The sequence below is a fragment of the Chiloscyllium plagiosum genome, chromosome 51 (genome assembly GCF_004010195.1).
Source record: "Chiloscyllium plagiosum isolate BGI_BamShark_2017 chromosome 51, ASM401019v2, whole genome shotgun sequence".
Taxonomy (NCBI): Eukaryota; Metazoa; Chordata; class Chondrichthyes; order Orectolobiformes; family Hemiscylliidae; genus Chiloscyllium; species Chiloscyllium plagiosum.
In genome coordinates this window covers 4,499,263-4,526,556 of record NC_057760.1, presented here as the reverse complement: position 1 = coordinate 4,526,556, position 27,294 = coordinate 4,499,263, and the positions used below count along the sequence as shown (strand labels likewise).

General features: G+C 43.5%; 1 protein-coding gene across 1 annotated transcript in view; it reads left to right on the top strand.

The window, feature by feature from the left end:
• LOC122544774 (latent-transforming growth factor beta-binding protein 1-like) overlaps positions 1-27,294 on the top strand; it is a 98,170-nt gene that overhangs the window by 50,570 nt on the left and 20,306 nt on the right. The window contains exons 5-6 of the mRNA XM_043684100.1: positions 11,350-11,574; positions 22,008-22,264. Coding sequence (XP_043540035.1) covers positions 11,350-11,574; positions 22,008-22,264 — 482 coding nt within the window. The remainder of the gene's footprint in view (positions 1-11,349; positions 11,575-22,007; positions 22,265-27,294) is intronic.

The following is a 27,294-nucleotide window of genomic DNA, read 5'->3' as shown; positions in this document are numbered from 1 at the left end:
CCTGACCTGCTGTGCTGTTCCAGCAATAAAGTTTCAACTTTGATCTCCAGCATCTGCAGACCTCACTTGCACCTGAAAGTTGGCCTTCAGTGACTTATCGACAAGGACACCTGAGTCTCTTTGTATGTTTACACTTTATAACATCTTAGCATTTAAGAATATTCTACACTTCTACCTCACACTGCATTCCATCTGTCAGATTCTTGACCGTTCAATACGACTGTGCAACCTTCCTGAAGTTGCCTTTCTCTCAGCCCTTATTCCCATACAGCTTTGTATCATCTGCAAGTTTGGAAATATTACATTCGGTCCCACCTCCAAATCAACAATACTTATTTTATTTATTTATTGTCAGGTGTACCTAAATACAGTGAAAAGCTTTGTTTACAAGCAGTACAGGCAGATCAACGACAGCAGTATCTGTAAACAATGACATACAGATTGTAGAGTGGGGGGAAAAAACTTGAGACAGACAGGTTACTTTGAATAGGATGTATGCTAGGCAAGATGAACATTGGCATGATCAGCATTATTTGACGTGAGAGAGTCCATTCATCAGTCTAAATTTGTCAGGGAAGAAGCTGTTCCTGGACTTGCTGGTACGTGTTCAAACTTGTGTATTTTCTGCCCTGACGGAAGATCTTGTAGGAGAGCTTTACCAGGGTGCGATGGGGCTTTGATGATGTTGGTAGCTTCCATGGGTGGAAGGTTGGCTTCTGTGATGGTCTGGGCTGTGCCCACAACCCTCTGCAGTTTCTTATGGTCCTGGGTAGAGCAGTTGCCGTACCAGGCCGTTATGCATCTGGTCTGTATGCTTTCAATGGTGCATCTGGAGAAGTTGGCGAGGGTCTTAATGGACATGTCGAATTTCCTGAGCCAGCTGAGGAAGAAGAGGCGTTGTGCCTTCTTGACAATCACATCTACGTGGGAAGTTCAGGACAGGTTGCTGGTTTTCGTCACTCCTGGGAACTTGTCGCTCTCCACCCTCTCAACCTCAGCTCTGTTGATGTGGATGGAGACGTGTACTCCTCCTTTCTTCCTGAAGTCAAAGGTCAGTTCTTTAGTTTTGCTGACATTGATTGAGAGGGTGTTCTCAATGCACCCCCATGTCACCAAGCCCTCTATCTCCTTTCTGTATTTATTGTGAACAGCTGGGGACCAAGCACTGAGCCTTGTGGTACCCCATAAGTCAAAGTCAGCCATCATGACAATGACCCATTCATTCCTACTCTGTTTCTGTCAGCCAATCATTAATCTGTGCCAGGACATTACCTCCCATCTCCCAGATGCTTTAATTTTTGAACTAGTCTCTTTTGCTGGGAGCCTTTATCAAAAGCCTCTTGAAAATCTAAATTTATTACATCCACTGACTCCCCTCTATCAAATACGGGGTAGACCATTTAGGACAGAGATGAGGAGAAACTTCTTCACCCAGAGAGTGGTGGCTGTGTGGAATGCTCTGCCCCAGAGGGCAGTGGAGGCCCAGTCTCTGGATTCATTTAAGAAAGAGTTGGATAGAGCTCTCAAAGATAGTGGAATCAAGGGTTATGGAGATAAGGCAGGAACAGGATATTGATTAGGAATGATTAGCCATGATCATGTTGAATGGCGGTGCAGGCTGGAAGGGCAGAATGGCCTACTCCTGCACCTATTGTCTATTGTCTATTGTCTATTGTCTGATCTGTTCTATCCATTTCTATCCATTTCTGGGAACGCTGCCTCTATTTTGTCACTTACATGTTGCTTCCTGAATTTTTCTAAATCTTTGGGCCAAATTGAGCTTTTCATAACCCAAGTGCACCTTGTATTTAAAACAAAATTAATAAAATTAGTATGTGCAAGAGGTTTGGTTTTGTTGTTGATTGTGGATAGGTTGATGATGTAGTTTAGTTTGTTGAGTTAATTCCTGAGAGTCAGGAAGATTCTCTGGAAGTGTGGAAATGGCAGCTGGGACCTACTCTCAGGATTTCTGACTTTCTGCCAAACAGGATTAGGGTTCAGGCAGGTTCAGCTCAAGTGCATGCACCCAACATTTTCAGGGTTGAACATCCCCCACTCTCTGGCAATTTTTGTGCAGTCACTCAGGCCTTGTTTTTAAAGAGTGCTGATTAATGCAACCTATGAGAAGCTGTGAGCTATTGTCTGGATGAGGAAATCTTGTGAATCCCCATTCAGTTTTACAATCCCCTTACTCTCCGTGTTAAGCTTCATGGTTCCACCCCCACCCCCTCTGCCTAGCCTGCAAATTCTCCGTCGAGATTAAAGTGATGCTGGAAAAGCACAGCAGGTCAGGCAGCATCCAAGGACCCCTCGGATGCTGCCCGACCTGCTGTGCTTTCCCAGCACCACTCTAATCTAGACTCTGGTTTCCACCATCTGCAGTCCTTGTTTTTACCCTGCGAATTCTCCGTGCCAAGGTATGGCATTTAGATGCTCATTTACTCACAATGTGCACTATAAACACAGTGGCTCAGTGGTTTGCGCTGCTGCCTCACTGTGCCAGGGACCTGGGTTCAATTCCAGCCTTGGGCAACTGTCAGTGTGGAGTTTGCACATTCTCCCCATATCTGCGTGGGTTTCCTCTGGCTGCTCTGATTTCCTCCCACATCCAAAGGTGTGCAGGTGAGGTGAATTGGCCATGGTGTATTGCCCATAGTGTTAGGTGCATTAGTCAGAGGGAAATGGGTCTGGGTGGGTTACTCTTCAGAGGGTCAGTGTGGAGTTGTTTGGTTGAAGGGACAGTTTTCACACTACAGGGAATCTAATCTAATATATTGTAATACCAATGATTCTTATGTTGACAATAGTGTGGTCCTGAACCTCAGAAACTGCAAGCACTTGAAACTTTTGCAGTTGTATAAAACTCTGGTGCGGCCGCATCTGGAATATTGTGTGCAGTTTTGGTCGCCATACTATAGGAAGGATGTGGAGGCACTGGAACGGGTGCAGAGGAGGTTTACCAGGATGTTGCCTGGTATGGAAGGAAGATCGTATGAGGATAGACTGGTTCATGGAATGCCTTGCCAGTAGCAGTGGTGGACTCTCCCTCTTTATGGGCATTTAAGCGGGCATTGGATAGGTATATGGAGGATAGTGGGTTAGTATAGGTTAGGTGGGCTTGGATCGGCGCAACATCGAGGGCCAAAGGGCCTGTACTGCGCTGTATTCTTCTATGTTCTATGAAACCCCTTTATCTTGTCTAAACAAACATTGTGCAATTGAGTGAATAGATCAGATAGCCAGAGCTGTCAATCAAACAGGGTCTTCTCTGGGAGTCTATTGGGTGTCTGGGCCTGCAACCAAGCTACATTTGGCATGTTGTTTATTTCTAGTCTGTACTTTAGCCAGTTCAGGGCATTCTGGACATGAAAGGAGAATTACCTGTATTATGTGGTTGTTGGGAAGGATCTGTTTGACTGACTTCACACACACTGCTGTATCTGTATTCAGACATATAATTAATTGAGATCATGTCCCTGTGGTGTTTAGAACTCCTTGTAGATATAAGCAGGTTACTTTCCCTTTTCAGTAGATCCAATCTTTCCTAACGGGAATGTAGTATCCCGTTCCTTTCCTTTATCTGCCAGTTAACATTTCCCCGATGGTGTCCAGTTTTCCCTGCCTTATAAGAGCAGTGTAAAAGTTCTTCTTCAGTCACCCAGCAGCTCTGAAGCTGGTCAATTTCCACTCCCCAGCTCAACCACAAAGCATACAAAGCATTATCGCAAAGTATTGGTATACCACACACAGCCAAAGCCATGTGACAAAATGACAACCTACACAAGCAATGCATGTTTCCCCTGCTCCTCAGTGCTTTACAGCTTAGTTTTGCTGGTGAAGCAGCGTGGAGGACATTTCCCTCCCTTTCCTGAGTGAGGAAAAGCATGAATGCAGGATCTTTCCATAATGAGATGACACTTATCATCTCAGGCACTGACCCCCAGTGATCACTTCGCAAGAACGGAGGCTTGGATGTTCTTGTTCTGAGGCTCAGGACTCCACAGTGAATAGCTCACTGACTGTTGCAACCTTTCAGGGGAGTGATCTTTGTTAAAAAAAACAAAAACAATTTTAATAGCTAGCTGGATTATGAATCAGAATTTGGAAATAGTAGAGAGATGTATCAGAATCATGGCTGTCCAGAGAGATCGGCATCTAATATGAGTTTTGAAACCAGGGGTATCAATGAATGGAAGATTTGTGGTTAGGAAGGATAGTGATTGAAAGATTCCCTGCCTTTAACATGTATATTTGCAGCACAAAGATCTGGATTCCTGTAATGAATGAGAATGTAAAGCATTCTTCCCAAATTACAGCACTCCACATTCTAATGGCACCAGGCACTTAGCAAAATAACTGCTGAACCTTGTTTCTCAAACTGCACACTTTTAAAAGCCTGCAGGGAATAGTTTGAGAGTGTTTTGCTCTCACAGATCACAGTTCCCACCTTTGCTGATCATCAAGGAGTTCTCTCTCTCTTTCTTGGAAAGAGACCATTGTTGTGAGGTCATTGTATTGCTATTCTGCCTCTATTTACTGTTCCATTTCTCAGTTTTTTTATGTTTTTCCCTGACAAACACTTTTCCACCTCACTTGATCTTCTGAAGTCTGTATTTGCTGTGGAGAAGGTGCACTCTGTTGTTGGAGAAAAGCTCCATCCTACTCTCCTCCTGAAACAGTCAGAGTCAATGTAAAACATTTTACACAGGCAACCAAACACAGAAACAGCCTAATTCTGGAACCTTCTGATTAGATTAGATTCCCTACAGTATGGAAACAGGCCCTTTGGCCCAACAGGTCCACACTGCCCCTCCGACGAGTAACCCACCCAGACCCATTCCCTTCCCCGATATTTACCCCTGATTAATACACCTAACACTATGTGCAATTTTTTATAGCCGATTCACCTGACCTGCACAGGTTTGGAAACTGGAGCACCCGGAGGAAACCCACACAGACACGGGGAGAACGTGCAAACTCCACATAGACAGACACCTGAGGCTGGAATTGAACCCAGGACTGTGAGGCAGCAGTGCTAACCACTGAGCCACCGTGCTGCCCCCTGTTAACATTTCTGTTAAATGATCACTTAATCTTCAGTTTTGAAGCTTCACTTCAGGATTAGACCTTCCCATCCCAGCTATTATTTAGAGAATGAATTGGCTTTTAGCTTAGACTTGAGATATTTTTCACTTGTTCCCTGGGCACCAGGAATAAAATATGTAAAGACCCGGGGTCAAAAATTACAAGCATAAACTGAACATTAGATTACATTACAGTGTGGAAACAGGCCCTTCAGCCCAACAAGTCCACACTGACCCGCCGAAGCGCAACCCACCCATACCCATACATTTACCCCTTACCCCTAACACTACGGGCAATTTAGCATGGCCAATTCACCTGACCTGAACATCTTTGGACTGTGGGAGGAAACCGGAGCACCCGGAGGAAACCCACGCAGACACGGGGAGAATATGCAAACTCCACACACAGTCAGTCGCCTGAGACGGGAATTGAACCCAGGTCTCTGGCGTTGTGAGGCAACAGTGCTAACCACTGTGTCACCGTGCCACCCGGAAACATTCTGGAAAGAAACTCAGCAAGTTCAGTCCAACAACTTCTGTTGTTACCTCAGACTTCAATGTCTGCACAATTTTGCTTTTCAGAGTAATACATTGAGAAATTTTGCAACTCTACACTGTCTCCATCAAACACTCCCAGGACAGGGACAGGACAGGGTTAGATACAGAATAAAGTTCCCCATACTCTTTTAAATGGAAAGTAAAGCTCTCTCAACACTGTCCCCATCAAACATTCTCTGTCAGCCAAGGCACAGCACAGGGCTAGATACATGGTAAAGCTACCTCTACCCTATCCCTATCAAACACTCCCATAACAGATACAGCATGCTGTAAGCTACAGAGTCTTTATATATTCATTCAGGAAATGTGGATGGCACTGCCTTGGCCAACTTTTATTGTCCATCCATAATTACCCTTGAGAAGGTGGTCGTGAGGTTCCTTGTTGAACTACTTGCAGTCCATTTGGAATGGGGGCACCAACAATGCTGTAAGAGAGTGAGTTCCAGTACTTTGCCAATGAGTGAATAGAGGTATATCTCTAAGTTAGGATGGTGACTGGCTTAGCAGGAAAACTTGCAGTTGATAGTGTTCTCATGTATTTATTGCTCTTGTCCTTCTAGATGGCAATGTCTATGGGTTTAAAATGTGCTGTTTAAGGATCTTGTAGTTGCTGTAACTTTTCTAGAATTTAGCAAGTTAAGGAGTGATCTCATAAAAGTTTTCAAGATATTAACTGGAAGAGACAGGGTACATAAATGTAAACTATTTTCACTAGTTGGAGATTCTGGAACAATGGGGCATCATCTGAGAAATAGGGCCAGGTGGTTCAGGAGAGATGTTAAAAAGCTCTTCTACAGACACAAAGTGTAGATGTTTGGAACTCTCTTCCACAAACAGCAGTGGATGCTGGATCAGTTGGTAATTTTAATTTTGAGATTGATGAGTGTTTGTTAAGGATAGGTTTTAAGGGATATGGGCCAAAGGTGAGATTATGGAGTTAGGCCACACATCAACCATGGTCTTGTAGAATGGTGGAAGAAAGCTGAATGGCCTACTCTGTTCTGTGTTCTTCACTTGCTGTTACTGTGTGTCAGAATGTTGATAGTGGTGGATGTGCTGCCAATCAAAAGGGCTGCTTTGACTTGAATAATACTGAAAATGTGTTGCTGGAAAAGTGCAGCAGATCAGGCAGCATCCAAGGAACAGGAGAATCGACGTTTCGGGCATAAGCCCTTCTTCAGAATTTACTTGAATGATGTCAAGCTTATTGAATATTGTTGGAGTTGTATTCCAGGTAAGTAGGGAGTGTTCCATCACACTCCTAGTTTCTCCATTGTAGATGGTGGAGTCATCAACACCATCCTCAAAGTTTGGGGAGTCACTGCAGGATTCCTAATCTTTGACTTGTTTTGTTAGCCATTGTGCTTGTCTTGCTTTTTATGTACAGGACACACCTGGGCAATTTTCCACATTGTCAGGTAGATGCTGGTGGTGTAATTGCACTGGATCAGGTTGGCTAGGGGAACAAGTTCTGGAGCAAAAGTCTTCAGTACTGTTACCAGAATGTCGTCAGGGCAGACAGCCTTTGCAGTATCCAGTACCTGTAACTGTTTCTTGTTACCACATGGAATGAATCATGTTGGCTGAAGACTGGTATCTGTAATGCTGGGAGCCACTTGACAATTCTGGCTGAAGGTTGCTGTGAATGCTTCAGCTTTATGTTTTGCACTGGTGTGCAGGGCTCTTCCATCATTGAGGATGAGGATATTTGTGGAGACCCCTCCTCCTCCAGTGAGTTGTTTAATTGTTCATCACCATTCCCAATTGGATATGGCAGGACTGAACTTAGTTCTGATCCATTGACTGTGGGATCACTTAGCTCTGTCTATCACTTGCTGCTTATGCTGTATGGCATGCAAATAGCCCTGTTTGGTAGCTTCACCAGGTTGACACCTCATTTTCAGGTATGCCTGGTGCTGCTTCTGGTATACCCTTCTGCACTCTCCGTTGAACCAGGCAAGATCCCATGGTTTGATGGTAATAGTTGAGTGGGGGATATGCCAGACCATGAGGTTACAGATTGTGTTGGAGTACAATTCTGCTGCAGTTGATGGCCCACAGCACTTCATAGATGCTCGGTCTTGAGTTGCTAGATCTGTTCAAAGTCTGTCCCATTTAGCATGGTGACAGTTCCACAATGGAAGGTATTCTCAATATGAGGGTCGGACTTTGTCTCCACAAGGATTGTGCAGTGGTCACTCTTACCGATACTGTCATGGACAGATGTATCTTCAGTCGGCAGATTGGTAAGGATGAGGTCAAGTATGTTTTTCCCTCTTGTTGGTTCTCTCCCCACCTGCTGCAGATCCAGTCTAGCAGCAATGTCCTTTAGGACCCAATCAGCTCGATTAGTATTGCTGTCAAGCCACTCTGGTGGTCGACATAAATCCCGCATCGAGGGTACATTCTGTGCCCTTGCCATCCTCAGTCCTTCCTCCAAATGTTGTTCAAATGGAGAACAGATTCATCAGTCAAGGGAGGATGGTATATGGTAATCAGCAGGTGGTTTCCTTATCCATATTTGACCTTGTGGTCTCTGGAGTCAATGTTGAAGACTCCAGGATAACTCTCACCCAACTTTATCATCACCTCTGCTGGGTCTATCCTGATCATAGGACAGGATGTATCCAGGGATGGTGATGGTGGTGTCTGGGATGTTGTCTGTAAGATACAATCCTGTGAGGCTGCTCATTGACTAGTCTGAGAGACATCTCTCCCAGTGTTGGCACTAGCCTCCAGATGTTAGTGAGGAGGACTTTGAAGGGTCAATAGGGTTGGGTTTGCTGTTGTTGATTCTGATGCCTGGTGTCAGATGGTCCAACCAATTTCATTTCTAATTTAAGGCTTTACTGCAATTGTTACAACTGAGTGGTTTGCTCAGCTGTTTCTGAGGGCATTTAACAGGCAATGTTCTGTGAGCCTAGAGTCATATGTATGCCAGACCTAAAGGATCTTACTGAACAAAATTCCCTCATAACACAGTCATTATTCAGCTTGTAATTGTTGCAAGTGGGCGGCACGGTGGCACAGTGGTTAGCACTGTTGCCTCACAGCGCCAGAGATCCAGGTTCAATTCCCGCCTCAGGCGACTGACTGTGTGGAGTTGCACGTTCTCCCTGTGTCTGCGTGGGTTTCCTCCGGGTGCTCCGGTTTCCTCCCACAGTCCAAAGATGTGCAGGTCAGGTGAATTGGCCATGCTAAATTGCCCGTAGTGTTAGGTAAGGGGTAAATGTAGGGATAAGAGTGGGTTGCGCTTTGGCGGGTCGGTGTGGACTTGTTGGGCCAAAGGGCCTGTTTCCACACTGTAATGTAATCTAAAGTTCAAATAGTACCATCTGCCATGGTCCTTGTCCCTGGATTAGTATCCAGCAACAAAACCACTGCCCATTGTCTCTCCCCTCAGCTAGGGGCCCAAACAGTATCCAAAGTTTTCAGCTGTTTCATGATATCACATGAGTGAATCAAATTAACTAAAGGCTGCTATCTGCAATCTGGCAACCTCAACTGGAGTCTGAGATGGAACACTCCCAAAGTAAGTACAGTAATTGGATTAACTACATGTTAAAGTTCCCACTGCACTGACCCATCAGCGAACAGAGGCTGAGTCCCGGAGCAGGGAGCAGAGTGATAAAGGGCCGGAGCTGGAGTGGGGCCAGAATGAACACAAACTGGGTCCTGGAACGACAGCAGATTGAGCACGGGCTGAGTCCTGGAGTGGGGAGCTGTGTGTGTCCTGGAGTGGGGAGCTGAGCAGGTGCTGGTACGGGAGCAGAGCGAGTACGGGCTGGGTGTTGCCAAATGTTCTGAAGCCAGTGGACTTCCAACTCATGTTGGAAAAGGACTAGAACTTTTAAAGTTCAAGTACTTTATAGTCACTTTTATTATCATTCTTGACTTTTAAACTCTATTCCCATACTTACAAATGTATTTTACTCTGTACACACAGTTAAATATCTGTACCGAGGTACTCTGCATAAGATTGCATCCAGAAGGTGACATTACATACGTTTCACTGCATTCACTGAATGCACATGACAATAAAGGTGATTCAAACACTCCCAGCACAGGGGCAACAGAGGGTTAGGTACAGAGTAAAGCTGCCTCTACACTGACCCATCAAACACTCCTAGGACAGGAGTAGTATAGGCTTAGATACAGGGTAAAACTCCCTCTACCCTGTCCCCACCAAACACTCCCAGCACAGGGGCAGCAGAGGGTTAGGTACAGAGTAAAGCTGCCTCTACACTGACCCATCAAACACTCCTAGGAAACAGTCAGTATAGGCTTAGATACCGGTAAAAAGCTGCCTCTACCCTGTCCCCACCAAACATTCCCAGGACAAGGGCAGCATGGGATTAGATACATAGTAAGGCTCTCTCTACACTGTCTCCTTCAAACTCTTCCAGGACAGGGACAGTATGAGGAAGTTGAGACTGAAACTTAGAGTTTCAATGTCTTTTTAAATTCCCTTCCAACGTATTCTCAGGGAATATTGTTACCTTCTGTGTCAAACTACCTCAGCTTCACCCCTGGAATGGTACACTGTGCTTGCTTTACATTCCACCCTTTTTTACATCTGCCACTAGGGGTAGTTTAGGCTGTGGGGTCTCAATCTTGAGGCACAGGATTCCAACTTCCTGAACTAGATGCAAGAGGATTTAGTTTCAGTGGAGATGAAAATTGTTTTGCATGTGATTGACTGAATTATTAGCATTTTATTGTTCCCCTGTTTTCTATCAGCCCCCACTTGCTACATATTAAATATATATCTGTCTATGTCGATTATAGAATTCATAATCACAGTGTGGTTGTTCTTTCTCCTAATCTCTACAGCATCTGTTAAATATCAGTAAATCTGCTGAGTCTCCCTCCTGCAAACTGTAGGAATTACACTCCCCCTCTGCCCATGTTCAGTATCAATCTGCATACACTGATCTCACCAGGGGAAACTTATTTTAAACCTATTCATATAAACGTGTTTTTGGTCAACATCTTTCCTGAGTAGATGATATTGTCAAAATATTGGCTATTTTCTTTTTTTTGTTGCTTATACCTGAGAACCTTCATATACAGCTGTACAGTGCTTAGGTCAAACTGTACAGGGATGAGAGTCGCTGGACTATTGAGTCATTGCAGAGGCTTTCCCCCAACTAGGACTGCAATCCGTGAAATTTAGAAGGTTATGGGGTGATTTAGTCATCTGTTTTCCAGAAACAATGGGGAATAAATCCAGTAGATTTGGAGAAAGGACTTCTGCAGTTTGGGAATCTGGGATTAGAAGAGCAATCTTAAAAAATAGGAACAGACCTTTCAGAAATCAAGTTAGAACACACCTATAAATGCAAAGGTTGGCAGAGATTTGGAACTCCCTTCCACAGTGTATTCCGTGCAAATTATTAAGTTTAAATTTTCAGATGGATGCTAAGGAGAATGGGGAACAGTTTGGGTATATGGAGTTATGTCACAGACCAACCAAGACCTCATTAACTTGTTGGCTTAAGGGGCTGAATGGCCTCCTTCTGTTCCTATGTATACATTCCCAAGACAGTTTTCTGCTTGAATGAAGGATTTTAACTCCGTTAGTTTCTGTATTCCTTGAAAAGTCAGTAATTTCCAGGCAAGAGGAGAATTTAAGTTTTTGTGATTTAGACTTTCCTGCTGATGTTAACTTGTTTCTACTGCTGTAACATGATTTCTTTCCTTCCAGTCCTCTGTCTGCTTCAGTGCCAGAATGGGGGAGTGTGCGTACGAAAGGATCGTTGCCATTGCCCACCTGGGTTCACCGGGAAATTCTGTCAGATCTCCACCCGGTCAGCCAGCAGCAGTCAGGTTCCCGACAGTTTCCCGACAGTAGACCCAGATCGACACCGTAAACCACGGGTGGAAACTGTATACACTCTTCCACTCTCCAACCAACAGCTTTCAAACCAAAGTAAGAGAAACTTCCTCACAACAGAAATTGTTGTTAAGGTGGAGGATTGATTCTTCATCATTGTTTCAGATTAAATGCAAATTTGACAAATAAGGCTAATAATAATTTTGGTGATGTTATGATGCAGACGGTGAATACTCTTGAACAAACGTTTGAATACCTGCTTTTTTTTATTTTAACTGAGGGGTTTGCCTGCTGGATCTTGCCCTCCTCATGTAGCTTCCGATTTGACCAGGGGAAACAGGGCTTTGCTAGGCTCTGTGCCCAGTGCATTGATTGAGTCAGTCAGAGTTTGCACTGACTTCCTTGCCGTGGAAATAGTTCAGGATCCACTACATATATATTCACATTATGTCCCCAAATTTACCATGTTCAATTATCACAGAATCCCAATAGCGTGGAAGCAGGCCATTTGGCCCATCGAGTCCACACTGACCTTCCAAAGAACATCCCACCCCATCCCCCTAACCCTGCATTTCCCATGCTTAATCCACCTAGTCTCCATATCCCTGGATGCTATGGGAAATTTAGCATGGCCAGTTCAACCAACCTGCACATGTTTGGATTGTGGGAGGAAACCAGTGCAGATATCATGAGAAACTCCACACAGACAAATGCCTGAGGTGGAATCGAACCCAGGTACCTGGTGCTATGAGGCAGCAGTGCTAATCACTGAGCCACCATGCCGCCCCACTTTGACAGCTTCAGAACTGTCTTCTGTGGTGTGTTCAGTAATTCACATCTCTCTCATTTAAAGCTTTGCTGATTGGTCAGTAGGAATGGCCTAGTCTGCAAGAATTGGAGATTACTCTCCAGGTCACTTCTGCAAAAAAGCAACTTTTAAAACAAATACAATTTGTCTTTGTATTTTCGTAAAAGAAAGGCTATCCAAACTGGGACTGGGAACTTGGTGAGCAGGAAATTGGAGACGGAGATGAAATCTCTAACCAGAGTCAGGGGCACTTCTCATTAAACCTGTAAACTGAGCAATGCTGATCCTCTTTTTCCCTGCAAATTGTCCAGATTCTGATGTATGTCTTTCCAGCATTTCTGTTTTATTTGGCATTTTGCATTAGTTATATGGAAACCAGTGAAGGGCCATAATCTATAATAACACCATGGAAACCTTTTGGCTGCATTCGGGAGAGCTTTATAAAAGGGCAGGTCAAATTGACAAATATAATTAAATTTGTTATCTAAGTTATGAACAAAGAAAATAGTCAAAGGATTAGTTTCAATTTGATATATTCAGATGTTCAAGTGACATTTCATCAAATGCTACATGAGTTGTAAAGATCAAGAACATTGAAGAATTGACTGGCTCAGTCCAGTTGAAGCCTGGAGACAGAAATGGGTCAATGCTGTGGCAGGCAGTGCATCAGAGACCACTGGGAGCTTCTCTTTTCTTCACAACCTGATGGTCACAGAGAGATAAATATAGAGACTTGTTGAAATACAGGATGTGCACCAAATGCAATATAATTGGAAATAATACACTCCGTAGAAATTTTGCCAGAATAGAATGCCTTATCATAAACTGAGTCAGTCACAACCTTTAAGAGAAAATCATAGTCACTGAAGAAGAACAAAATGAAACAATTAAATAAAGGTATGGACATAGGAAAGAAACTGGAATACAGATTCATGAAGCGCCTGAATTCCTCAGCAAAACATCTACAATTCTCAGATTTTATAATGATTGATATTTACTGATAGAGTTAGACCCATTTCCCAGATTTCACTCCTGGAGCAAAAATACCTAATCTCAGTTTCAGGAGTACTTTATAGTCCCTACTTTAAGGAAGGGAAATGTCTGCGAGGGTTCTCACTCCTGCTCAGAATCCATTGAGCCTTGGTGCAGAAAGTATATATGTAATGATGTTCTGTAATACCTCAACAATTGAAAAGGCTGCCAATACTCACTCCCTGAGCTCACACATTAAAGATGAGCACTGAAGTGAGGTAGCAAAAGACTTTCTAGCAGACTTGACTTGCAACCGCATCCCAGCAGGAGAAGGGATGTATTCCAGCAGGAGACAGGTCTGGGAAAGATAGAGAATTCTTCAGCTCTTCACCCTCTGTGCAAACACAGAACATAGATCAATACAGCGCAGAACAGGCCCTTCTGACCTCGATGTTGCACCGACCTGTGAACTAATCAAAGCCCATCGCCCTACATTATCACATCATCATCCATGTGCTTATCCAATGGATTGTTTAAGTACCCCTAATGTGGCTGAGTTAACTACATTAGCAGGCAGGACATTCCACACCCTTACCACTCACTGAGTGAAGAACCTGCCTCTGACATCTGTCTTAAATCTATCACTCCTCAATTTGCAGCTATGCCCCCTTGTACAAGCAGATGTCATCATCCGAGGAAAAAGACTCTCACTGTCCACCCTAATTCTCTGATCTTCTTATATGTCTCTATTAAATCCCCTCTTAGCCTTCTTCTCTCCAATGAGAACAGACCCAAGTCCTTCAGCTTTTCCTCATAAGACCTTCGCTCCAGACCAGGCAACATCCTGGTAAATCTCCTCTGCACTTTTTCCAATGCTTTCACACCCTTCCTTAATGGGGCGGCCAGAACTGTACACAATATCCCAAGTGTGGTTGCACTAACATTTTGTTGCAGCATGACATCACAGCTCCAGAACTCAATCCCTCTACTCATAAAACCTAACACACCGTATGCCTTTTTAATAGCAGTATCACTCTGGGTGGCAACTTTCAGGGATCCATGTACATGGACACCAAGATCCCCCTACACATCCACACTACCAAGAATCTTTCCATTGACCCAGTATTCTGCCTTCCTGTTATTCTTCCCAAAGTGAATCACCTCACATTTATCTGCATTTAATTCCATTTGCCACCTCTCAGCCCAATTCTCCAGTTTATCCAAGTCTCCCTGCAACCTGCAACATTCCTCCTCACTGTCCACTATCCCACCGACTTTAGTATCAACTGCAAATTTACTAACCCATCCACCTTCACCTGCGTCCAAGTCATTTTTAAAAATGACAAACAGCAGTGGTCCCAAAACAGATCCTTGTGGCATATCACTAGTAACTGGACTCCAGGCTGAATATTTTCTATCAACCACCACTTGTTGCCTTCTTACAGAAACTGGTAAATCACCTTTAATCCCATGCCTAAACCAAAGAGCTACCATATGGAATCTTATCAAAGGCTTTACTGAAGTCCATGTACACCATGTCAACTGCCCTACCCTCATCCACATGCTTGATCACCTTCTCAAAAAACTCAGTGAGGTTTGTGAGACATGACCTACACTTGACGAATCCATGTTGACTATTTCCAATCAAATTGTTTTTTGCTAAATGATTATAAATCCTATCTCTTATAATCCTTTCCAAAACCTTTCCTACAACAGACATAAGGCTCACTGGTCTATAATTACCTGGGTCATCTTTAACTCCCTTCTTGAACAAGGGCACAACATTTGCAATCCTCCAGTCCTCTGGTACTAAACCTGTAGACAATGAAGACTCAAAGATCAAGGCCAAAGGCTCGGCCATCTCCTCCCTCGCTTCCCAGCGAATTCTTGGAAACATCCCATCCGGCCCAGGGGACTTATCTACTTTCACACCTTCTAGAATTGATAACGCTTTCTCCTTACTAACCTCAATCCTTTCAAGTCTAATAGCCTGTATCTCAGTCTCCTCCTCTACAATATTCTACTTTTCCTGCATGAAAACAGATGAGAAATATTCATTTAGCACCTCTCCATTCTCCACAGGGTCCACACACAACTTCCCCCTTCTGTCTTTGACAGACCCTATTCCTACCCTAGTCATCCTTTTATTCCTCACATATCTATAGAAAGCTTTAGGGTTCTCCTTTATTCTACCTGCTAAAGACTGCTCATGTCCCCTCCTTGCTCTACTCAACTCTCTCAATAAATCCTTCCTAACTAATCTGTAACTCTCCATCGCCTCATCTGAACCATCACGCCTCAACGTCACATGAGCCTCCCTCTTCTGCTTAACAAGAGATGCAATTTCTTTAGTAAACCATGGTTCCCTTACCTTATCACTTCCTCCCTGCCTGACAGGGACAAACCTATCAAAGACATGCAATATGTGTTCCTTAAACCAGCTCCACATTTTGATTGTCCCTATCCTCTGCATTTTGCTGCCCCATTCTATGCATCCTAAGTCTTGCCTAATCACATTATAATGCCCTTCCCCCTATCTATAACTCTTGCTCTGTGGCACATACCTATCCCTTTCCATCGCTAAACTAAACGTAACCTTGTTTCATTTTGGGGTGGAATCTGCTTGCAGCTTGGGTAATGGCATCTTGGACAGTTTGGAGTTGGGGTGAAGAGCCAAGTCTGGAATGATGTGTGGTCAGTTTCTGCATCTAAGAGGTCGAAGTGTCCACTGCAAATGGCAGAATAGAAAACTTACATTTTACTGGCCACATAGGCATTCAATTATTTTAAATTGGTCGAAACAAAAGGACATCTACAGTAGAAAGTTTATTGATTTACTGTGCAGTCATTATAGAAACTGGGATTCTGAGAAAGGGATAGAAACTGGCAATTTTAAATAGCTGGGTCACTGTGGAGAACAAACTGGGAGTGATTGTTTGGCTGTTAATCAGCCTCCTGAGGCCAAGCACAAGTCCACTTGCTTCCAGGCGCAATAATACTTAACAAAAACCATTTACTAAACCCGTTTATCGTCATTTTAATATTTTTAATGTTTGGCCAGTCAGAACATTAATCTTGTCCTGGAGTATGTAATTGTCACTTAAACAAGCACACAATGGGAAACATTGTTGGAGTTCACAGGGTATTGTAAGATTATTGTACAGATTTGAAACTGCTTTGTAAGTAACCAGACACAGAAGGCTGTGAGAAACAGACTGAAATGCTTTAATGTGCCACTATAAAGAGTAGCAGGCACATAAATAATTGGAAAATATATTTCTTTCTGGCCTTGTCACTCCCTATCTCTCCAACCTCCTCCAGCCTTCCTACCCGACAGACAATCACATTCCTTCAATGTTTACCTTTGATATTCGTATCGTGCACTTTAAGTATGGTGGCTTTAGTGACTGCCTTCAGCTGTGAGGACATTAACTTCTGAAATTCACCTTTATAAACTTCTCCAAGTTCTGTATCTCTAGGGTTCTCTTTAAGACTCAATGATTTGATACAGTAGAACTAGAGTATTGGACAAAAAACCCCACATTTTAACAAAGCCTTTTGCTTCGCACACAGGACATTTTGTAAGAATATCAGTGTAAAGGTAAATTACATTTTTTCCCATAAGGGTCAAATGCTAGTTTGTTGGTAAGTGGATGGTCATGCCATTGCCATGCACCAGGTACATAATGATTAACAGGTAATTAAAAGTTTGTTGTTTAAATTTAAATCAGGCAAGCTGACTCTAATTGGTCAAGGATTTGGTCTCAGAAATGAACCAGTGAATGGTGGTCACCTATTCTGCTGAATTAAGTCAGATACCATGTATATACATGCTCTTTCTATCTACAAAGAATAGGGCCCTTTGTATTCATATATGTACCTTCCAGTATGTACTGTATACCACACTGTGATCCTGACTGATAATGCTAGATGGAACTGTACCACACTCAGCATTATTTAGCAAATGTCCAATAATGGAATCACGTCTAATGTTGGAGACTATATTTTAATTTTGAGAACATGGGCTGATTAGGTACATGATGTGGAGGAGCCAGCATTCGAGGGGGGTGGACAAAGTTAAAAATCACACAACACCAGGTTATAGTCCATATGGAAGCACTAACTTTCGGAGTTTTGCTCCTTCATCAGGTGGCTATTGGACCAGGATGTCTTATGGTCCTGCTCCACAGCTACCTGATGAAGGAGCAGCGCTCCAAAAGCTAGTGCTTCCAACAAACCTTGAGTACAGGAGTTGAGAGGTCATGTTGTGGGTGTACAGGACATTGGTTAGGCCACTGTTGGAATATTGCGTGTAATTCTGGTCTCCTTCCTATTGGAAAGATGTTGTGAAACTTGAAAGGGTTCAGAAAAGATTTAAAAAGATGTTGCCAGGGTTGGAGGATTTAAGCTATAGGGAGAGGCTGAACAGGCTGAGGCTGTTTTCCCTGGAGCGTCGGAGGCTGAGGGGTGACCTTATAGAGGTTTACAAAATTATGAGGGGCATGGATAGGATAAATAGACAAAGTCTTTTCCCTGGGGTCGGGGAGTCCAGAACTAGAGGGCATAGGTTTATGCTCAAAATGTCAATTCGCCTGCTCCTCGGATGCTGCCTGACCAACTGTGCTTTTCTGAAGGGATGGGATGTTTGGTATGATCTATCAATCTTTGGGTTTTCCAGTTAACAGACTTAGCTTGGCAGTTAACTGTCAACTCAATCCAATAGAGAGTATCATGGAGTCATACTGCATGGAAATGGACTCTTCGGTCTAACTAGTATAGTTAGTAAGTTTGCAGATGACACCAAAATTGGAAGTGTAGTGGACAGCAAAGAAGGTTACCTCAGTGTACATTGGGATCTTGATCAGATGGGCTAATGGGCTGAGGAGTGCCAGATGGATTTTAATTTGGAGAAATTTGAGGTGCTGCATTTTGGAATAGCAAATCAGAGCAGGACATGTACACTTAACGGTAAGGTCCTGGGGAGTGTTGCTGAACAAAGAGACCTTGGAGTCCAGGTTCATAGTCTTTGAAAGTAGACTCACAGGTAGATAGGATAGTGAGGAAGGCGTTTGGTATGCTTCCCTTTATTGGTCAGAGTATTGAGTACAGGAGTTGGAAGGTCATGTTACAGCTATGCATCATGTTGGTTAGGCCACTGTTGGAATATTGCATGCAATTCTGGTCTCCTTTCTATCAGAAGGATGTTGTGAAACTTGAAAGGGTTCAGAAAAGATTTACAAGGATGTTGCCAGGGTTGGAGGATTTGAGCTACAGGGAGAAGCTGAATAGGCTAGGGCTGTTTTCCCTGGAACATTGTAGACTGAGGGGTGACCTTATAGAGGTTTATAAAATCATGAGGGGGATGGATAGGATAAATAGACAAAGGCTTTTCCCTGGGGTGGGGGAGTCCAGAACTAGAGGCCATAGGTTTGGGTGAGAGGGAAAAGATATGAGAGGGATCTAAGGGGCAACGTTTTCACACAGAGTGGTGCATGTATGGAATGAGCTGCCAGAGGAAGTGGTGGAGACTGGTACAATTGCCACATTTAAAAGACATCTGGTTGGTATATGAATAGGAAGAGTTTAGAGGGATATGGGCCAAGTGCTGCCAAATGGGACTAGATTAAGTTAAGATATCTGGTCGGCATGGACGAGTTGGACCAAAGGGTCTGTTTTCATGCTATACATTTTTATGACTGTAGTCCACACCGACCACAATCCCAAACTAAACTAGTCCCACCTGCCTATGTTTGATCAATATCCCTCCAAACTTTTCCTATTCATGAACTTATCCAAATGTCTCTCCAATGTTGTAACTGTGCCTGCATCCACCACTCCCTGTGGAAGTTCATTCCAAACACAAACCATTCCCTGTGCATAAAAAAAAGGTTGCCCCTCATGTCCTTTTTAAAACTTTCTCCTCTCCACAGAATTCCTCCATCCTGAAAAAAGACCCTTGTTATTCATCTTATCTGTGCCCCTCGTGACTTTATAAACCTCCATGAGGTCACTCCTCAACCTCCTACACTCCAGTGAAAAAAGTCCCAACTTAGTTTTATACCACAAACATTCCATTCCCGGCAGCATCCTAGTAAATATTTTCTGAACCCTCTCCAACTTAATAATATCCTTCCTATAGCAGTACTCCAAAAGAGGTTTCACGCTGTCCTGTACAAACTCAACGTGACATCCCAACTCCTATAGTCAAAGGTCTGAGCTACAATGGCAATTGTGCAAAATACCTTTTTAACTACCCTGTTTACCAGTGATGCAAATTTCAAAGAATTATGTACCTGAACCCCTATGTCTCTCTGTTCTACCACCCAACCCAAGGCCCTACTTTTAATGGTATAAGTCCTGCCCTTGTTTGTTTTACCAAAGTGCAATGCCTCACATTTATCCAAATTAAACTCCATCTGCCACTCCTCAGCTCATTGGCCCAAATGATCAAGATCTCTTTGTAATTATAGATAACCTTCTTCACTGTCCACCATTTTTGTGTCATCTGCAAGCTTACTAACCATGCCTCCTATATTCTCATCTAAATCATTTATATAAATATCAAACAAAAGTGGACCCATTACCAATCCCTGTGGAACGCCACTGGTCACAGGTCTCCAGTCAGAGAAACAACCCTCCACCGCCACACTCTGTCTCTTACCATAAAGCCAATTTTGTATTCTTTAACAAGTTCACTCTGAATCCTATGTGATCCAACTTTACTAATTAATCTACCATGCAGAATCTCGTCAAAGGCTTTATTAAAAACCATGTAAACAACGCCTACCCTCTACCATCATCAACTGTTTTTTATACTTCCTCGGAAAACTCAACCAAGTTTGTGAAACATAATTTCCCTCACACAAAACCATGCTGACCATCCCCAATCAGTCATTGCCTCTCCAAATGCATGTAAATCCTATCTTTCAGATTCACCTCCAACCACTTACCCTCCACTGATATCAGGCTCACAGGTCCATATTTCCCAAGCTTCTCCTTATTACAGCCTTTCTTATATAAAGGCACTTTAGCCACCCTCCAATCCTTCGGCACCTTACCCATGGTTATCACTGATACAAATATTTCTGCTGGAGGCCCCACAATTTCTTCCCTAACATCCTAGGATTCACCTGGTCAGATCCTGGAGATTTGTTGTTTTCTGAGACCCCCAGCAACTTTTCTTCTGTAATGTGAACTGTTTTCAAAAGAACTAGAACCTCAATATCTTTATTCATCAATTGTTCCCTACTCTTACCAGTTTTACCCTTCACTCTAACAGGAACATGATGGCTCCGAACCCTCATTATCACACTTTTGAAAGCCTCCTACTTGTCAGTTATCTCATTACCTGCATACAGTCTTCTCTAATCAACGTTTGAAAGTTCCTGTCTCATACTATTAAGGTTGGCCTTACTCCAGTTAAGAACTTAAACTTTTATGGAAGACTTATCCTTTTCCATAACTATTTGAAAACTAGTAGAATTATGATCACTTGTCCCAAAGTGTTCTCCTACTAACACTTCAGTCACTTGCCCTACTTAATTTCCCAAGAGAAAATCGAGGTTTGCTCCTTCTCTGGTAGGTACATTTACATACTATAGTCATAGATTTGGACAGCATGGAAACAAACCCTTCTGTCTAACTCATCAATGCCAACCAGATATCCTAAATTAATGTAGTCCTATTTGCCAGCATTTGGCCCACATCCCTCTAAACCCTTCCTACTCATGTACCTATCCAGATGCCTTTTAAATGTTGCAATTGTACTCACCTCCACCCCTTCCTATGGCAGCTAATTCCATACATGCACCACCTTTTGTGTGAAAACATTGCCCCTCAGGTCCCTTTTAAATCTCTCCCTTCTCACATTAAAATTATACTGTCTAGTTTTGGACTCCCTCTTTCATGGGAAAAAGACCTTGACTATTCACCCTATCCATGCCCCTCATGATTTTATAAACCTCTATAAGGCCACTCTCAGCCGCCAATACTTCTGGGATAAAAAGCCCCAGCCTGTTCAGCCTCTCCCTATAACTCAAACCCTCCAATCCTGGCAACATCCCTGTAAGTTTTTTCTGAGCCCTTTCAAGTTTGAGATGAGAAAAAATGGAAGGAGGTTTGAATCAAATCTGCAGAGACTGAGCTGAATGGCCTGTGTCTGTGCTGCGTATCCTATGGAATTAGAAAAGCTTTCTATGTGTACAAGAGAGAGGACTGAGGATCATCAGTCAGTATGTAGTCTAGTGTACGCTAGTTTCAGCTTTAAAAGTTTATGGTCTAATCTAACAGCAATCCCAATTCTTAGAAGAGAAAATAGAATTAGCTCATCCATTTTGTCATTGATTATTCCCACTCTTTCACCATCTCCCTTTATCTTTACCTGTCTCAGAATCAGTAGCTTTCAAATAGGTTTCCTGATTGTTTCCAATTTTATTTGATATTCCTCACTTCCCTGTCTGCACCAAACAACCCTATTGATAACTGATGTAATTGTATTGGAAAATTTACCCTTAATCTTTCTTTCACAGCCCTGCCACAGGTGAGCCATCCTCCCAAGGGATGGTACTGTCTGATTTCTGACACCATTGGTCAATGATTCATTCCTCTATTCTCCCATTGGATATTGTCCTTTATTCTGCTCCTTCATTACACAGTCATTCATTACCCTGTGCCGTCATTGCACATTGATTTATTGCTGCACTCCCCATTGGACGGTGATCTCTAACTGCAAATAATGTGCTGATTCCAGCAGACCGACTGATTCCGTCAATCGTTAATCTCCGAGTCCAGCATCCTCCTGAAGTCTCAGTGAAGGTTCATCAGGTCACACAAGTGGTCGGAGAGAAACACACAAATTCTGCTCAGCTCCACGTCCAGGAGCCACCATCTCAGAGAGAACCACAAAACCGGACACCACAGGAGCGCCAGGGGCCTCTCACTGCTGACCCCCGATTGGATGCAGAGTCTGTGTTTGGGTACTGCTTTACTGAAATCACCAGTGGACAGGTAGGAAACTGCTTTACAACTGGCATTGGGTGTGATGCCAGCTTGGAGCACACTACTGTTAAAACATACAACAGTACAGCACAGGAACAGGCCCTTCGCCCCACCAAATGTGTGCTGACCATGATGCTATTCTAAACTAATCCAATTGCCTGCTCATGGTCCATATCACTCTATTTCTGCCAGTTCATGTGTCTGTCTAAATGTCTCTTAAGTGTTTCTGTTATCTCTGCTTCTACCACCTTCCCTGGCAATGCTTTCCAGGTACCCATCACACTCTGTGTAAACAAAGACTTGCCCCCCCATATTTCCTTTAAACATTTCCCCTCTCATTTTAAACCAATGCCACCGAGTAATTGATATTTCTACACTGGAAAAGAAACACTGACTACCCACCCTATCTCTGCTTCACAATTTTCTACATTGCTATCAGGTTGCCCCTCAGCCTCTGACAATCTAATGAAAACAATCCAAGTTTTTTAAACCTCCCCTTATAGCTAATATACTCCAATCCAGGCAATGTTCTGGTAAACCCCTTCTGCGCCCTTTCCAAAGCTTCAATATTTTTCCCATAGTGTGGTGACCAGAACTGCACATAATACTCCAAATGTGGTCTAACTAAAGTTTTATTCAGCTGCATCACAATTTACTGACTGATGAAGGCAAGAATACCTACGCCTTCTTTACCTGTTATCCACTTGTGTTGCCACTTACAGGGAGCTATGGGCTTGCCCCCAAGATCCCTCTGTATTTCAATGCATCAAAGGATCCTATCATTTCCTGTATACATTTCCATTGTATTTGCCCTCCTGAAATACATCACTTCGCACTTATCCAGATTAAACTCCTTCTGCCATTTCTCTGCTTAACTTTCCATCTGATCTCTTTCCTGCTGTACTCTTTGACAACCTTCCTCACTATCTACAATTCCACCAATTTTCATGTCACCTGCAAACTTAGTAATCAGACTGCCTACATTTTCATTCAAATCATTTATATATATGTTACAAACATGAAAGGTCCCAGCACTAATCCTTGTGGAACACCACTGGTCACAGACCTCTAGACAGAAAAACACAACTACCCTCTGTCTTCTATGAACAAGCCAATTTTGTTTCCAACTTACCAAGTCATAGTGGATCCCATGTGACTTAAACTTGTGGACCAGCCTATCATGAGGGACCTTTTCAAATGTTTTGTAAGGCACGGTGGCCCAGTGGTTAGCACTGCTGCCTCACAGCACCAGGGACCCAGGTTCAATTCCATCCTCAGGCGACTGTCTGTGTGGAGTTTGCACATTCTCCCCGTGTCTATGCGGGTTTCCTCTGGGTGCTCTGGTTTCCTCCTACAGTCCAAGGATGTGCAGGGCAGGTGAATTGGCCATGCTAAATTGCCCATAGTGTTCAGGAATGTGTACGTTAGGGTGCATTAGTCATGGTAAATACAAGGTAATAGGGTAGGGGAATGGGTTTGGGTGGGATACTCCTTGGAGAATCAGTGTGGACTTGTTGGGCTGAAATGCCTGCTTCTACTCTGTAAGGATTCTATAATAAAGTCCATATAGACAAGATTCACTGCCTTTCCCTCATCTATCACCTTTGTCACTTCCTCAAAAAACTCAATCAAATTTGTGAGACAAGACCTCCCCCCACACAAAGTCATGTTGACTATCCCTAATAAGTCCATTCTTTTCCAAATGCAAGTAAATCCTGTCTCTCAGAATCTTCACCAATAATTTCCCAACCAGTGATGTAAGGCTCGCCTACCTATAATTTCCAGGATTATCCCTGTTACCTTTCTTAAACAAAGGAGCAACATTGACTATACTCCAATCTTCTGGGATCTCGCCTGTGGCTAAAGAGGATACAAAGATTTCTGTCAAGGTCCCAGAATTCTTCTCCCTCAATATCCTGGGGTAGATCCCATCAGCCCCTGGGGCTTTCTCAAATTTAATGTTATTCGAGACAACCAGCATTGCTTCCTTTTTAATAGTGATATGCCCTAGAATATCAACATACCCTTCCCAAATCTTACCATCATCCATGTCCTTCTATTGGTCTGAGAGTTGTGGGGAAAAATCCTAAATCTTTCTTTGAAAGTGCGTTACTAGCCAATGCCAGTGACTGGCAGCTCTTAAGGATGACAGAGACAAAGAGAACTGCAAATACTGGAATCCACAGTAGACAAGCAGTGGATGTTTCTGGTACAACTTCGTCCTGATGCTTAGGATCAGCACTGGATTCCAGGCACTGGTGAGTGACGTCTAGGGAGGTGACACTTGGAGATGGAGTGGACAGGGGGTTGGCAGTAGTGGGGATGATTCTGAGCAGACCCCTTTGTCTTTTTTAAATTTGTTTGTGGGATGTGGGTGTTGCTGGCTGGGACAGCATTTAATGTTGCCCCTTGAGAAGGTGGATATGAGCTGTTTCCTTGAACCGCTGCAGTCCATGTGCTGCGGGTTGACCCACAATGCCCTTAGGAAGGGAATTCCAGGATTATGACCCAGCGACACTGAAGGGATGGTGATATACTTCCAAATCTAGACGTTGAGTGGGATGGAGAGAATTTGAAGGTGGTGATGATCCCATGTATCTGCTGCCGTTGTCCTTCTAGATGGAAGTGGTTGTGGGTTTGGAAGGTGCTGATATTTGATGAGGATGTTTTGGTGCCAAGTCCCTCAATCCCAGGCACTGAGCACTTTTGTTCAAAAGAGTACCCAATTGGAGCCCAGAGATGATGTTGTGCAGGTTTGGTCCACGTTGTTGAGCCAACTCTCAGTTCCTGCTGCATTAATAGCAGGAAGAAGAATTCAGGGAGCTAGGAGAGAAGGTAAAGAGGAGGACCTCAAAGATACTGAGCTCGGGATTACTATCAGTGCCACGTGTTAGCCAGGGTAGAAATGAAAAAATAGGCAGGATGAACACGTGGCTTGAGAGATGGTGTAGGAGGGAGGGGTTCAGATTTGTTGGACATTGGGAGCAGTTCTGGGGAAGGTGGGACTATTGCAAAATGGGTGGTCTACATCTGAACCAGACTGGAACCAATGTCCTTGGGGGAGTTTTTGCTACCGCTGTTGGGGAGGTTTTCAACTAATGTGGCAGGGGACTGGGAATCAGAAGAGAAAACAAGTAGGCAGTGAGGTGGAGACTGGAGACCGTAAGAGTTATGAAGATAGCATTAATAAAGGGAAGAGTAGGCAGAGAGCAGATGAACGCAAAAAAACTGGTGATCTGAAATGCATCTACTTTAATGCAAGGAGTACAGTATGTAAAGCAGATGAACTTAGGGCTTGGATTGGTGCCTGGGAGTATGACATTATTGCAGTCACAGAGACTTGGTTGAAGGAAGGGCATGATGATTGGCAACTATATGTTCCAGGATATAGACGCTTCAGACAGGACAGGGAGGGAAGTAAAAGGAGGCGTGGAGTTGCATTGCTGGTCAGGGACGATATCACGGCTGTGCTAAAAGAGGACACTATAGAAGTCTTGGGTGGTGAGGCATTATGGGTGGAGCTGAGAAATAAGAAGGGTGCAGTGACATTGTTGGGGCTGTATCACAGGCCTCGCAACAGTGAGCATGAGGTAGAAGAACAAATAGGTAAACACATTATGGAAAGATGTAGCGGCAATAAGGTAGTGGTGATGGGAGATTTTAATTTTCCCAACATTGACTGGGATACATTTAACGTCAGAGGTCTGGATGGGGTAGAATTTGTAAGAAGCATCCAGGAGAGTTTTCTAGATCAGTATGTCAATAGTCCAATGAGGGAAGGGGCCATATTGGACCTGATACTGGGGAACGAGCCAGGCCAGGTGGTAGAAGATGCGGTGGGGGATTTCTTTGGGAACAGTGACCACAATTCTGTAAGTTTTAGATATCAAAATTAGGCAGGAGCTCGGAAATGTGGATTGGACACAGCTATTTGAAGTGAAGTCCACATTTGAGATGTGGGAGGCTTTCAAAGATAGGTTAAAGATAGTGCAGGATAGGCATGTCCTGTTGAAGGCAAAGAATAGGAAAGGCAAGATTCATGAACCGTGAATGACAGGAGAAACTGTACGACTAGCCAAGAGGAAAAGGGAAGCGTACATAAGGTCCAGGCAGCTAAGAACAGAACGAGCCCTGGAGGAATATCAGAAGAATAGGACCAGTCTTAAATGAGGAATCAAGCGGGCTAAAAGGGGTCATGAAATAGCTATAGTGAGCAGAATTAAGGAGAATTCCAAATAATTTTATTCTTATATAAGAAGCAAGCTGGTAACTCGAGAAAGGATTGGTCCACTAAAGGATAATGAAGGAAGGCTGTGTGTCAAACCTGAGAGAATGGGTGAGATTCTGAATGATTACTTTGTATCAGTGTTCACTGAGGAGAGGAATATGATGAATGTTGAGATTAGAGATAGAAATTTGATTAGTCTGGATCACGTTGGCATAAGTAGGGAAGATGTGTTGGGTAGGATAGAGGTTATTAAGGTGGACAAATCCCCAGGGGTCAGATGGGGTCTATCCCAGGTTGCTGAGGGAGGCAAGAGAGGAAATAGCTGGGGCCCTGACAGATATCTTTGTGGCATCCTTAAATACAGGTGAGCTGCTGGAGGACTGGAAGTTTGTTCATGTTGTCCCCCGTACAAGATGGGTAGTAGGGATATTCCAGTAACTACAGACCAGTGAGCCTGACGTCAGTAGTAGGGAAGTTGCTGGAGAGGGTACTGAGGGATAGGATCTATTTATATTTAGAAAAGAATGGGCTTATCAGTGGTAGGCAACATGGTATTGTGTGGGGGAGATCGTGCCTTACCAACTTAATAGAGTTCTTTGAGGAAGTGAGCAAGTTGTTAGATGAAGGAAGGGCTGTTGATGTCATATACATTGACTTTAGCAAGGCATTTGATAAGGTTCCCCAAAATAGACTAATGGAGAAAGTGAAGTCACATGGTGTGCAGGGTGTTCTAGCTAGGTGGATAAAGGACTGGTTGAGCAACAGGAGACAGAGAGTAGTAGTTGAAGGGAGTTTCTCGAAATGGAGAAAG